The following is a 14,541-nucleotide window of genomic DNA, read 5'->3' as shown; positions in this document are numbered from 1 at the left end:
GCGGCCTCCCACTGCTGTCACATGATTTCTGTTCTCATCCTGAAGCAAAGTTCTTAACCCGAGGTACTATTTCTGGGTTAGTGGAGTCTAACCTGAAGTGTCTGTAACCCGAGGTACCACTGTATTTGACCCAGCAATACATTGTGAACAGCATTCAAAATTTCAGGGGGGTGGTATAATTGTGAGCAATTTGAGAAGTCAGCCTCAGCACCTCCCCTTAACCACGGTGTTGATGCTTTAAGAAAGAGCCCTGCCTGCCTGCCTGCCCCTTCTCCTAGTCACTCCTCCTGCTAGGAAGGACAGCCGAGCGCTGCCAGCCCAGCATTGCCAGCCCAGGTACAGCGATCAAGGACGTGTTGCTAGGAAGCAAAGAGCACCAAGTGGTGCGATCCTTCCTTCTCTTGGTCGCTCTTTCCACTCCCCAGTGGAAAGGTGCCTTGGTTGTGCATGCTGCTGGAAAGGACCACCCAGAGCTTTAAGAAAGAGCATGGAGATCATGCAATGAAAAGCCTCCCTCCCTCCGCAGCCCAGCCACCCCTCCTTATTTCACACATCATGCTATACTGGTATATCGTGATGGTTAGCTAATGAGATGGTGTTGAAAACCTGATATTGCCTAGCCTTAATTGCTACTGCAAAGTGAGATGACTGCAACTTATGTTTATTGATTTCATGTTTCTTCAATCTGGTGCATACATGGTCCATTCCATGGGCGCTGATATAGACCATTTAAGCACTCCTACAGGCTGTGAAATCTTTATAGCCCATTATCAAATGGCTTACAACATTTTGGAAGTTTGTTTTGAGGTATGCATGGCTTCCAAGTGAGAAATGGGCTTCTAGGAGACACCTGATAGTGCTTGTTTAATAATCGAGTTCTGGGGATACTGTTCATTTTGATTAGCCACCAACTGTATCTAGTTCTCTTCTATGTAATGGCAGATTTATTCTTACATCTGTGTATTGTGTGTACTGGGTACCAAAATGAGGATCAATATAGAAAACAAAAAAACTTATGCCAAAACTATTTCTTACTCATCACAGAGTTCAGTTTTTCTTGACTGGGATTGCCTGAGTACAAAAATCTATTAATACAAGGCTAAGGAGTGCTTATTATAGCCACTTTACTTGCATGTTACTATTACTAGTAACTATGGCTAGAGAAGCAGCCTACCTACAAACCAGAGGCCCTGGTAATAAGAACCTTGTCTGAGTAAGGTGACATATTAGCACCACTCTACTTACTACTTTGTGAAGCAGCCACTGGCAAGAATAATAGTCTGAGTAACTCAAACAGCATTCATACTAGCAAAACTTAACTTTTCATGATGCTTTTTAATTCATTAAAGGGAAAGGGCAAACTGCCCATCAATAACAGATTAAATACAGGTACCTTTTGGCTTATGTAAGGGTTTGGTTCGGGGGGGGGGAGCATCCACATATAAATGCATAAAGACAGGAATCCCTGGAACTGAAGCCCCCCCTCTCCCGCTCAGCAAGGTGGAAGGCTGCTTCCCAGAGCCATTGTACTGCCTTCCCAAAGTAAGCCAGCAATTGCAGCTGTGCATTGGGGGGAGGAATAAATAAATTTAGAGTGAGCTTTCTTTGTTCTCCACTTATTTCTTTCCCCCCACCCCACAAAAAGTTGTGGTTGCATGTGAAATAAGTGTAAAATGTGAGTTGCCTGTATTTACCAAAGTGAATCAAGTATAAGAGGAATTCATTTAAAATCCGTTGATTTTATTTTATTCAATATATACTTTAAGGCTCCAATGCTCAAAGCATGAATGAGTGACACCAATGAGCTCCAGGCTCCTAAAATTTTTAATCTACTAGATTTTTAGAAATAGTTCTGTACAGCCAAGGAATTAATGATTTTTGTAAAAAAGATTAAACCCTAAGTGACCAATAGTGCAGCTGCAAAACTGTGTGGGGTTTGGGGGCATCAGCCCCGTAGCCTAAAAATGAAGCTTTTCCTTCGTGTCTGCACACACTTTCCTTGTCGCTCTCGGGTTTCCAAGTACATTCATAATTAAACACCGTTTTCCATAGATGGTCCAAAATGCTTTCAAAGATGTTATTTTCAACACGTTGACTAAATATCCACAGCTTAAGCTTATTCTATGTCTTCTGGTCTGACAGGATGGGGTAATGGTATAATTGATTTCTTCTCTGTATCTCTGGACAGAGCTTTCCTCATATCTGTGAGAAATGATTAATAACATATTTACAACATCATACACTTCAAGTGGCCGCCTATTTCAGTGGGAGGAGACGGAGTACTTCTTTTTGGTCAGTTGTGCCCTTACACTGGCTTAGCATTCTACTCGAGATCAAGAGTGGGGAACCTCCAGCCCTCAGGTCTCTCTGTCTAAGCTCAACTCCTCTGCCTAGGACACAGCCCCTCGAGAGCTCTGGCTCACAGCTTCCTCAAGTGATTTTGCCTGGCTGGAATGAGTCCTTGAAGGGCAGAGAGTGGGCTTCTGCATGCCTGGAATATACCCTGCCCCACACTGTCACATCTCCTGTTCCACCCACTTTGGGCAAAAAGCTTTGCTCATCCCAAGCAATATGTCAATGAGTTTCACATTTTCATTTTAACAGCATGGGAATTTATTACATCACAAGGACTGTCCAAAGTGTCTCTTTCTGCACAACACTTACCATAAGCATCTTCGTCAGGCTCCCCGTTGCTGGCAGAGTAGTATTCTAGCACTGTTCTGTACACGCTGTAGCCTAGTTGTTTGTACATGTTCACTGCAACCTGATTTGATACTCTTACAAAGAGATCCACAAAAAATCCGCCCTTTCTTCATTAAGAAAAGAAAATGACACAATAAGACAAAATAACTAACAGAAAACAGCGTAGTTTGTAAGAGGCTACACAGGGATCTACATAAAAAAACATAAGAACTAAGCAGTGAATAATGGGGGGGGGGGGGAATTCTGCACGAAACAGGCAAGCTGACAAATAGGCCATGCCTCACGACAAACCAGGTTTACATTTAGCTTGTCTGAACTGGCAAACCAGAATAAGGGGCACTTCTGATTTGGTATGATGTTTGTCTTGCTAATCCGTTCAGGTTGCTGCTCCAGCCTCCAGAGGCCACTGAGCCTTCGGGTTAGAATACTTTGGAGCAAATGGAAAATGAGACCAACAAGCAGCTCCCGCTTTGCCTATTTGTCTGGATGGTTTGGAATTGGCACAAACCAAAGTTTGATTCCACGACTTTGTTTGGCTGTAACAAACTATGGTTTAAATGAGCTTAGGAAAACATCATCCTTGTACTTATTTCATTCTTCTGTCCTGATTTATCAGTTTAGAGTTATGTCTGAATTTGCTTTATGAAGCTAGCTTATTTCAATATACCATAATTAAGATGAGTCAAGGAGTTCTGGATTCAGGAGTAATGTGAAATTCTACTTATTTGATAATGGAAGAGAAAGGTTCTAACACAGCTACTCTGGAGGAAGAAACAGGAGTCAAGTCTCAACCAGGCTCATTTCTGTAATAAAAAACCATAGCTTATAATTGCTTCCAAATGCAGCCAGTGTTGTACCACGATGGGACACTACTAAATTGCAATTAAAATACTGAAATAAAATGAAGTAAGTCTTGAAAACCTAGGAATATATCAAACTAAACCTTTGTACATGTGGAACAACTTCTGTGAACATCCCCATCCTCTCCTTGCATAGTCCCACCCTCTGCAAATCTGATCCAGAGGATTTGGGGGAACCCAGAGCAGATTTGGGACGCGGGTGGCGCTGTGGGTTAAACCACAGAGCCTAGGACTTGCCAATCAGAAGGTCGGCGGTTCAAATCCCCGTGACGGGGTGAGCTCCCGTTACTTAGTCCCTGCTCCTGCCAACCTAGCACGTCAAAGTGCAAGTAGATAAATAGGTACCACTCTGGCGGGAAGGTAAATGGCAAGGTAAACGGGAAGGAAGTGGCTTAGTCATGCTGGCCACATGACCCGGAAGCTGTACACCGGCTCCTTCGGCCAGTAAAGCGAGATGAGCACCGCAACCCCAGAGTCGGCCACGACTGGACCTAATAGTCAGGGGTCCCTTTACCTTTCCCTTTAGAGCAGATTTGGAGGACTTACTGGCGGAGGAGAGAAGCAGGAAATTCAGTTTGATGCAACACATAGCTTAAAGTAGGGGAAACAGTGCTGATATAGTGACTGCTATATAACAGATGAATTTGAAGGACAAACACTGGCATTGGAAGCCCTGCGCCAAGGCTCTCCTCCCCCTGTGCTCCCCCAAGTTGGTTTAGGGAGGGACAGGAAAACCTTCCTAGAACAGCACGTGGGGGGAGCAGAGGGGAGACTGTTCCTCTAGCAAGCTTCTACGCTTGTGCAGATGTAACATTTGTAATTGTGTAATGCTGAATGTGGCTCCTCTCCCATTTATCCATTTGCTTTAAAAAAAAGTTTTTTATTCTTTTACTGGCCCCTTGCTGTGATGCCAAAAATTTCCTGCCCCCCCTCCAAGCACCCCCTTCCCAATCAGTTTGTAAAAATTGGCCACAACCACTTTTACACAAAAGGGTTAATGTGGCCTATGGATCAACATGGCCCTTCACTCCCAAAATGCCTATTTAACCCTATTTAAAAGAATTTCAATAAATAATTGGAAGCTGGGGGAGGAAATAATTCAATAATATATATTTACCCACGACCACAACTCTATTCACTGGCACATGTTTCTTGCTAACGGAAGTACCAGGGAAATACCATGCAGGCAATTATGTGGGAAGAAATCCCAGTGTTCAGTAGGGCTTAGCCCAAGTAAGTGTACACAGGATTGCCGCCTCCACCACTTAGGTAGTCAATGTGGTTCCCTCCAGATGTTGCTGGATGCCCAACTCCCATCAGTCTCAGCCAGCATGACGGATGGGAAGGGCTGAAGGGAGTTGGGAATCCCGTTTCTGGATAGCACAAGGCTATCCTACCTTAGATAAAAGCGTTATTAGCCTTTTATTTGACACTGGCTAACCTAACCAGTCAGCTGAGCAGCACCCCAACACTCCTAAACTAAAACTTCCTGATGAGGCACTCCTGACTTTATAAAGCTCTCATTGAGTTGTTTTCTTAAGAGTCCCCAAAATAATTCTCCATATAATTATGATGCCTTCAGCTGTTCTCACCAATAAATCTACAGGATTCAAACAGATCAATACATCACTAAGAGAGGAAAATATATGTTTATCATGCGGTAATTAAGGCTCTTGTAGGCATCCCTCACCTTTCTGATATTTCTTCAAGCAGTTCCATCAACTTAGCAGCCAAACCTAGCCGCCGAAATTCAGGTGCAACGGAGAGGGCAGTAACATGGCCATGCCACTCTTCTCTGGCTACTGAACCTTCAGCTTTCCCCATGACTACAAGGAAAAGTAGGATAAAATGGGTTAGTTTGTTTGGACTAAACCATGGCCATCCCACAGAAACTTAGCTATTGGACTTATGGTGTTTGACATAAAACCAGAAAAAATGCTTTACTACAGATGCAGGCAATTAAAAAGGACTCAAACTAGAAGTTGAACATCAGAACTATACAGATTCCAGAATGTCTCACCCATACCAAATTAAGCACTGAACAAAAAGTTCAGAGAGTCTCCAATTTCAAGAAAGAAATAGAATGTGTCTAACTCTTATGTCTCATAAACCAGCTTTAAAGTGAATGAGCTTTAAAACCCTGAGCAGGATTTCTAGTGGGTAGAGAGCAGTCTTTAGGTCAGTACCCTAGCAGACTCTTCTTGCCACCTTTCTATCACTACGAGGAAATACTAAAAATGTGTGTAACTCTTTGACTATAGACAACATCAAAGTGAAGTCTGTGATTAGGACTCCAGGGAGAAAGACACTCAGAGATGCGGAACTGTAGGAGAACAACAAAAGCTATAATTGTAAGTGTATTCACTTCCAAGTAGTAGTAGTAGTAATAATAATAATAATAATAATAATAATAATAATAATTTTATTTGTATGTCACCCATCTGACTGGGTTGCCCCAGCCACTCTGGGTGGCTCCAAACAGAATATTAAAAACATGATAAAACATCAAACATTAACAACTTCCCTAAACAGGGATGCCTTCAGATGTCTTTTAAAAGTCAGTTGTTTATTCCTTGACATCTGATGGGAGAGCTGAACCCCAATTAAAGAAATTCTAATTGATTACTATAATACTCATACTATGTATCAATTAAATTGGGATACATTTGCATATGATAAAAACTATTACTAAAGCAAGAAGCACATTTTGTGTCTAGAAGATACATATATGGATGTGCTGTAGCCGAAATCACATCAGATGAAGCATTCATTTTGGATGTGTGAGAGAAGGGAAAATACCTTAAGACAGGCGCTGCCAGCCTTTTTGGACCAGGGGGCACGTTTCAAATTTTGAGGCAGTACTAGTCACAAAATGGCTGCTATGGGAGGCATGACATATCAGTTAGAGAGAGAACCATCACTGCTGCTTCCAACACACACACACACGGACAACTTCAGGCTTGCCAAGGGAAGTCACTACACCCTGCTGGTCCTGACTGTGAAGATCACAAAATATTGGCTTTTGCCCCATACACCCAATGATGCTGTTGCTAGCTGAGAGCATCCCCTTGGACCAGGGAAAATATCCAAGGTGGCCCCACCACACTCTCACACACACATTCATGCACACCCTCACTGATCAGACACACATGCCTTGCTCACACACTCATACACACACTTCACACACACACACACACCTCTCTCTGCCCAAGTCCATTTCTTTCTCTGACCACACATTAACAGATTTATACATACCTCTCTCCCTCACAGATCACATATGCATACAATCTTCTTCTCTCTCTCACACACACATCTTTTCCTCCGCTCCCAAGTGTGTAACACCATTTCTCTCACAAAGGGGCTGTTGCAAGTTTTTGGGGGGAGAAGGTGCAAGGTGGGAGACGTGTCAGTAAGGGTGGTACGGACAAAAAAAGAACGTGTGTACCTTTTGCCTCATACTGGAGATTATAAAAACTAGAAAGTTACTTTTAAAAAAATGAAGACTGTGAATCTGGGGGCTACGGTTCATCCTTACAGGTATCTGGATGCCTTCAGGTGATGGGCTGGCAACCCCTACCTTAAGATGTTACTTTCCATATGTGGTTTTTATATGCTCATACTAAAACTAATATTAACAAAAGGTTCTGCCCAATTAATCAAGGACGCCTTCATGGTTGATAAAAAGCCCTTAAAAACTGAGTAAATGTTGCAGTGCTACTGCCAAATAATTAGAAGGTTATTCAAAGATTGGTCACACAGAAACAAGGAAAATTAACCTACTTACTGTAGCCCATCAGTTCCCCACCAGGAGCCTCTGCAACAATGAAATACTCAGGCCAGTGAGCCAAGTACTGCAAGTAAAATGGAATTCCATACTATGGAGTATTGCATGTTAAGAAAATATCACCTCAGTAAGCAAGTGGGGGGTGACAATCTGTAGCACTCCATCTATTGCTGAACTCCAACTCCCATCAGTCCCAGTCAGCATGGTCAAGGGTAAAGGACTATGGAAGTTGTAGTTCTGTAATATCTGGGGGACCCTAAGTTGCTCACCCCCGAAGTAACTGTTTTCCAAACAGTTCTGGTTTTGCACAGAAAATACTAAAATAATTGTTAAGACTACTGTCTGTTTCTGAGTAAAAAATAAATATTAATACAATTTGTGACAATATATCACAGGTAAACAAAGAATGTAAAATCAGAATAAGAAGAATGTTTATTTGCATCAGCCACCAGCCATAGCAATAAAATAAAATTTAAAAAGTGATTAAAAAAATTAATATGATTAAAAAAATCCAAAACATTTGTATTGATTATTTAATATTTCTAAGAACCACCTGCAAAATTTCATATTGGGATCTCAGTGGGATCACATTAAAAAATTTGTACATACATGTCTGCCTTATTGGGTTCTATGGGTCTTCTTGGAGTAAGATATAACAGAATAAACAAGACGTCAAGTTATAATATCAGTTCCTTCAGGCATTTATTTAGAAAGTTATTCAATTAAAAGGTATCTGAAGGTCAGGCCTTTCTTTTAAAAAATGTGTTCCAAAGCCAAGTGATAGCTTGCTATTGCATGATAGAATTAACGCTTTGAAAGAATTCTTGTTAGTACATATTGTGAACATTACAACAAAATACATGACATCACTTGATATGGAATGACACATTTTAGAAGGAATAGCAATTAAGAGTAAGAACTGATAATTCTCTGGTTCGTCTCTCTCCTCAGCTTCGACTATACCAGGGGTCGGCAACCCGCGGCTCCGGAGCCGCATGTGGCTCTTTTACACCTTTGCCGCGGCTCCGGGGCGGATACTAGCGAGGGGAGGAGGCGCATTGTGCGCCCCGACACTCCCCACTGTGGCGGGCGCTGTACTGGCTGTGACGTCGCATGGGGGCGGTGCGTGCGTTAGTCACGCACCGTCCCGATGTCACCTTCCCGCCTGTCAGATTGGAGGGCAGCGGCGCACATGCTTTAAATGTCGCAATGGTTTTGCGGCTCCCAGGTTTTTTTCCTTTGGAAACGGGTCCAAGTGGCTCTTTTTGTCTTAAAGGTTGCAGACCCCTGGACTATACCACTATCTGTCAGCCCCGCTGCATCCACACAGCAAGGAAGTGGCTAATTATACTGATCTTCCTTGTAGGCTATTGGATGGGTTACTAAGATATTAGTATTAGTTCTAAATATTGATTACTATGACTTTTTTTAATCTTTGAGACATAAGACACTCTATAGAAAAAAGGAAATAGAGAACCTCTTACATGAAGTGATTTTAGCTTGGACATAATATTGGAGGAGAACACTGGGCTACGAATCAGAAAGAGTCTCATTCAATTTTGCCATAAGCTCATTTGTATTATAGGGATAACATCACATACATTTACCATATTATTGTATGGATTACAACTAAACATTGTATAAACAATTTGAACAGTCAAAGTGATACATTCAAAATATTACTTCTGAGGGTGGGAAGCTGATATTATTAACTTTCAGAAGAAACTGAAAATCATTCCAGTTTAATCAGGCATTTGATGGTCAAAAGATACTTGATCCAGATATTATTTGCTGTGGGGTTATATGACTGTTTTAAGTGATTTAAATAAGTTTTGTATATTTTAAAAACCATGATTGCTTTATTATTTTGGTGTTTGCTGCCCTGGGCTCCTTAGGGAGAGTAAGATGGAAATTTAATAATTAAATAATAAATACAACACACTGCTGTTTGGCATCCATACTAACTTCCATATTACAAGCTTCTCAAGGCTGCCCCATATATTGCATTTTTATGGACTGTCCATAGAAGAATAAGGAATGAACGCAATAACAAACATTTCTGTCATGTAGGTACACTTGCAAGACGCCAGGAATAGCTGCAGCTCCCTGATAAAAATATTCAGGGACAAACATGTTTTCTGTAGTATAATGTATGAAGAGGCTCACAGGTACTGCCATTAGCATTCAGAGGTCTTGAGGCTTAAAAGGATACAGTTTCTGTGAGGGGATCCAAGTTGCTGTGGGAAACAAGAACTGATTAAACACCCAAAGTATTACTAGGGAGAAACTTTGAGCCAGTTACAACTGGGTATGGGGCAAACCTTTCAATCTCTTCCACCCCACACACCAATTTTGAAACCTCAGTTTGCCTCTTGAACAATTATTAATTTTGTGATCTACCCTGGATATGCAACTCAGTCGGTCAGGGAATGAAGTATAACCAAAGAAGAGCAGGAGGCAAGTTCTAACATCCCCTTAATTCCAAGAGATCCTGAAATATTCAGTAGAGGAGAGCTATTTCCTTGTGCCAACTAAATTCCCAAATTTTAAAATAACCACTGTAGCTGTGCCTTTAACCAGTTTGGGTTACAGAAATGAGCAGGTGATAATCCTTATCTTTATCTGCAACAAGCTCCATCTGATTTCTGCTCGTCAATTTGATGTTTAAAGGTACAACACGTAACTGATCAAGACTCGCTGCTGGGCACTTGGCAATCCCAGGCAAAACTCAATTCCCCCTTTTCTCGGATGGCAGCCCGAAGAGGCGGCGCGGCAGCGCGTGCTCCCAACCGGGCCGGCTCAGGAAGAGCGCCTTCGCGGTCCAGGCCGGGCAACGGAGGCGCCTCCAGGCCAGAGACACGCGCCGCCCGCCCCCCCCCCCGCCCCTCCCCGGGCCCCTCGGCCTCCGGCTCACATGTTGTTGAATCGGAAGAGGTCGTTGCAGGTGAAGGCGCGCAGCGAAGTCATCTTCTCGCCCGGCGAGGCGGGGAAGCCGGACAGCAGACGAAGACCCGGAACCACTTCTCCCCCGCGCCGGGCAACGGCGACGCCACTTCCGTTCCACCGGTTGCCAGGGCGACCCTTCGAGGAAGAAGCGAAGGCCCAACCGGGGCGGAAGCCACGCCCCCTTGCGTCAGAATTGCCCACAGAGATAACAAAAAGGGAAGAAGGGTCGCCCTCCCGCCGCCTCCCCTCAGGACAGCAGCTCGTGCTCTGAAATGTTTGCTTCCTTCCTCTGTTTTTCGATGTTCTTTTTTCTGTGGGCCCCAAGAGTCTCTGTCGGGGGGAAATTGGGGACGGCATTTTGGATTTTTGCTGCCCTGCATATATTAAAACATATTTGTGGCCCTCCTCCTTCGAGGATGAGCAGCATTAAAAGACACCCCCACAGCCGGTTGGCTTTCCTCTCCGGAAACGGGTAAAAGGCGGATCCAGCTGATTTTAAACGGATCCGCATGAATTCATATGATTTTTTTCATTCAAATTAAATAAAACTGCCATGATACTGTGGACCATGTCTTGGTCTGTAGGCAGCATCAAAAAAATCACGCATCCGCTGTTTCGTGGGGCCGCAATGGCCCAAAAACATGGTTAAAAAACATGGATCCTCATGATTTTTGCACTAGATAAGCCCGAAGTCACCCTTAGATCAACTTCCCCAAATCTCTTGCTAATCAGCAAAACTCTGTATTGCTGGGTCTGCCTGCTGGCAAATATAACACCACAATCACAATGCTACAAAATAACTCAGCAAGCTGACATTTATCAAGAGTTAAACAAAGGTTAGTGTACTAAATACAGTATTATTTTCAATTCTAGGTAGTTTGCTACTGGAGAAATACCATATATGATGAATGCTAAGGGCATTTTTGTGATTTTTGTAGTGCAACTCATGATTTTTGTGGTGCAGGCTGTGCCCCTGGCTATGATGTGTGATTTGATGGTGAGTTTGGGGTGGCCCAATGCAAAAAGCGTGAGGATCCATAAGGATCCGTGCTTCAGAACCACGTTTTTGGGCCATGGAATTGCCATGAAGCCATGGATCCGTGATTTTTGTGGTGGAGGCTGTGCCCATGGCCATGATATTTGATCTGATGGTGACTTTGGGCTGATCTAGTGCAAAAATCATGAGGATCCACGAGGATGCGTGTTTTTTAACCATGTTTTTGCACCATTGCGGTACCACAAAACAGTGGGTGCATGATTTTTTTGGTTCTGCCTACAGACAAATACGTAGTGTAGAGTATCATGGTGTTTTTATTTTTTTTTTCAATATAAAAATCATATGAATTCATGATCCATGTTTTTGTGGTGCTGCAGCGTGGCTAAGTGTTGGATCCACGTTTTTAATAGTCTAGTCTGTAGGCGTGCCTTCCAGATGTAATTTTTCACTGGATTTGTTGGAGTTATTTTTTAAAAAGTGGAGGATCCATGAGGATCCATGTAGATCCGCCTTTAACCCAGGCCCTTAGTCTCCCTCCAAGAGTGCTGCCTCTGGAGCTTCTCTTGGGCTCAGCTCGCCTCTCTGGTCCCAGCGGCTGCCCTGCAGTCCGAGGCTAGAGATCAAGATGGGTTGCCATATTTCAAAAAGGAAAAACCAGGACACCCCCAAAATTGTGGATTTTCTTTCCAAAAAAGACGTATGTCAGCCCTCCTATAGAATACAGAATTGTAGAATTGGAAGGGACCACAAGGGTCATCTAGACCAACCCCCTGCAATGCAGGAATCTTTGCCCAGTGTGGGGCTTGAACCTACAACCCCGGGATTAAGAATCTCATGTTTTACCGACTGAGCCATGTATGGAAGCTTCCTTAGAAGAAGACCCGCCGTTATCAGTGGAACTAATTCCAAAGTGTGTGCAGTTTTCTGGGCTACAGGTACCTATCAGGGCACTGAATAGCTTCTCTAAGAGCATAACCCTAACCAATAAGGCATTCCTCTTTACCCTGGCCTTTGACGATGAAGATATTTATTTTCAAGACCCACCCTGGTTTGAGTGACTGTATTTTTAATTCTCGTTTTTTAACTGTATTTTAAATTGTTGCCACTTGCCCTCAGACTTTAGCGTGAAGGGCAGGTAAGATATTTAAATAATACGAATACCAAAACACCACCACCAAGCCCAGCAGTTTGGCCCCAGGACTGCGGGTGCCCGAGGACACGCACACTGCAGGCGCCTGACATTAGCACACCCCTGCGGCGTGAGCAGCCCCGGTGCAAAAATTTGTGGGTGCCCAGCCCTTTCATGGGGAATGTTGTGGGGACTGGAGCCCCAAGGGCCCCTGGCACCCAGGGCCTATGAACAACACCATTATGTCTTACTAATTCAAAGGAATTGCAAGGCTTATAAGCTTATGTTTAAATAAATATCAGGCCTACACTTAAAAAACACTCAATGCAGCTATCCTGACAGATGAGAGCAGTAACAGCACTGCCTCTAGAAACAGTATTAAGGCGCCAGAAATCTGCTGGTGGAAGTCTAGCAGCAGAGCCCTATTGTTCACTGGTACCATAGGGGTCAGCAACCAGAGGCATTGGAAGGTTGGATAACATCATATAACACCTCCTAACTCGGCAAATTGGAAAGGTATTTTGAAATGTTTTCAGAACAGAGCTGCAACATATAATTATGAATTTAAATTAGCCCATTAGTGAACTGTTTGATTCAAACACAAAATGTAATTCAGTTTAAACTCCTGACCGTTAGGACCAGTCGTGGGCGACTCTGGGGTTGCAGCGCTCATCTCGCTTTATTGGCCGAGGGAGCTGGCGTACAGCTTCTGGGTCATGTGGCCAGCATGACTAAGCTGCTTCTGGTGAACCAGAGCAGCGCACGGAAACACCGTTTACCTTCCCGCAGGAGCAGTACCTATTTATCTACTTGCACTTTGACGTACTTTCGAACTGCTAGGTGGGCAGGAGCAGAGGCCGAGCAATGGGAGCTCACCCACTCCCAGGGATTTGAACCGCCAACCTTCCGATCAGCAAGCCCTAGGCTCTGTGGTTTAACCCACAGCGCCACCTGTGTCCCACAAATTCAGTTTACAAATCGGCTTATTAAAAGGCTGAGGTACTGCTTAATGACACAACTTTAATGTGGGAAGATCAGTGGGTGGGAATCTCAACATTAAGATTCAATATGAGAGTCTGAATCCATTTTCAGTCATAGAAAGATACATTGTGCAGCCTTCAGTTCCTAAACTTGGTTGATTTATGCAGGGGATTTTTGAGCACATTTGTAATAAATTGGATTTAACTGTTGCTGGATTATTTTTATTTTTGTGATTCTAAGCCTGCATTCCTATACACTTACCAGCAAATTAATCTCATTGAAGTCTGTGGTTTACATGCAAACTACCACACATCTCATAGTTAAGGAAGCATTCCCTGCTTTAGTCATACTTTCTGCTAATATATTCAGGTGACTTGTTTTTAAAGCTGATAAATCTTCTCTGCCACTCCTTTCTACCAGTGAGCATTCTCGAAAAGTTATCAAGTGTCTTAATATTTTACAACACATTTTTCTTCTGCAAGGATGGAATTTGCTTTAACCATCATGCAGACAGTATCTTTGTCACCTGTTTCCAGCCACTGAAAGAAATAGGTTTTCACCTAAGAGTGGAAATCAATGATTACATTTTTAAAAAATGTGCACCATTAAACAAAGATGCCCATGATCTTGAGCTTTTTGACTGCTTCAGCTCTTTCTCTGCCCATTGCAGTCCACCGATTTTCAGTTTAATTCAGCTATTTCCCCCTTTTCTCCACTGCATCAGTGTTGTCCATTAAGAAGAGAAAAGATAGGAGTTGATTTGGAGGCAATGATATTTTAAGCACAGCAACCACCGATTTATTTATTTTTAAGTAAAATGACATGAAGAATAATTAGGTGTTGGTTCTGAATTGTGGCGAAAATTTCAGTTTTGTTTAGTACAGAAGAAGCAAATTGTAAGTGTGTATAGGAGCATGGCAAAGAACACGAGATTGTTATAGATACTGGAATAAATGATTCAATGCCAAAATGTTTCTGGAAGGGAAAACAGAGTACAAAGCACCCACCTTAAAAGAATCCTGAGTGTGTGGTTTCTTCCATCCAACTCCTCAGATACAACTCACCATTTCAGAAACATGAACTTTTCTCACATATAGTATCCAGTTGTGAGTCGTCTCCTGCACTTGTTTCAGTCTTCCCA

The 14,541-nt window shown here is 43.0% G+C and overlaps 1 protein-coding gene across 1 annotated transcript; it reads right to left on the bottom strand.

Moving 5' to 3' along the window:
• Window positions 1-1,719: 1,719 nt before the first annotated feature.
• Window positions 1,720-10,405, bottom strand: NAA20 (N-alpha-acetyltransferase 20, NatB catalytic subunit). Its single transcript, XM_028738343.2, has 6 exons — window positions 10,262-10,405; window positions 9,560-9,584; window positions 7,348-7,438; window positions 5,254-5,389; window positions 2,665-2,810; window positions 1,720-2,202 (listed from the first exon to the last, which is right to left on the bottom strand). The coding sequence occupies exons 1-6, from the start codon at window positions 10,312-10,314 to the stop codon at window positions 2,117-2,119; spliced, it is 537 nt and encodes a 178-aa protein (XP_028594176.1). The 5' UTR covers window positions 10,315-10,405; the 3' UTR covers window positions 1,720-2,116.
• Window positions 10,406-14,541: the final 4,136 nt, after the last annotated feature.

Source organism: Podarcis muralis, chromosome 8 (genome assembly GCF_964188315.1).
Source record: "Podarcis muralis chromosome 8, rPodMur119.hap1.1, whole genome shotgun sequence".
NCBI lineage: Eukaryota > Metazoa > Chordata > Lepidosauria > Squamata > Lacertidae > Podarcis > Podarcis muralis.
The sequence above is the reverse complement of the archived record's forward strand: the minus strand, read 5'-3'. Positions and strand labels throughout refer to the sequence as shown.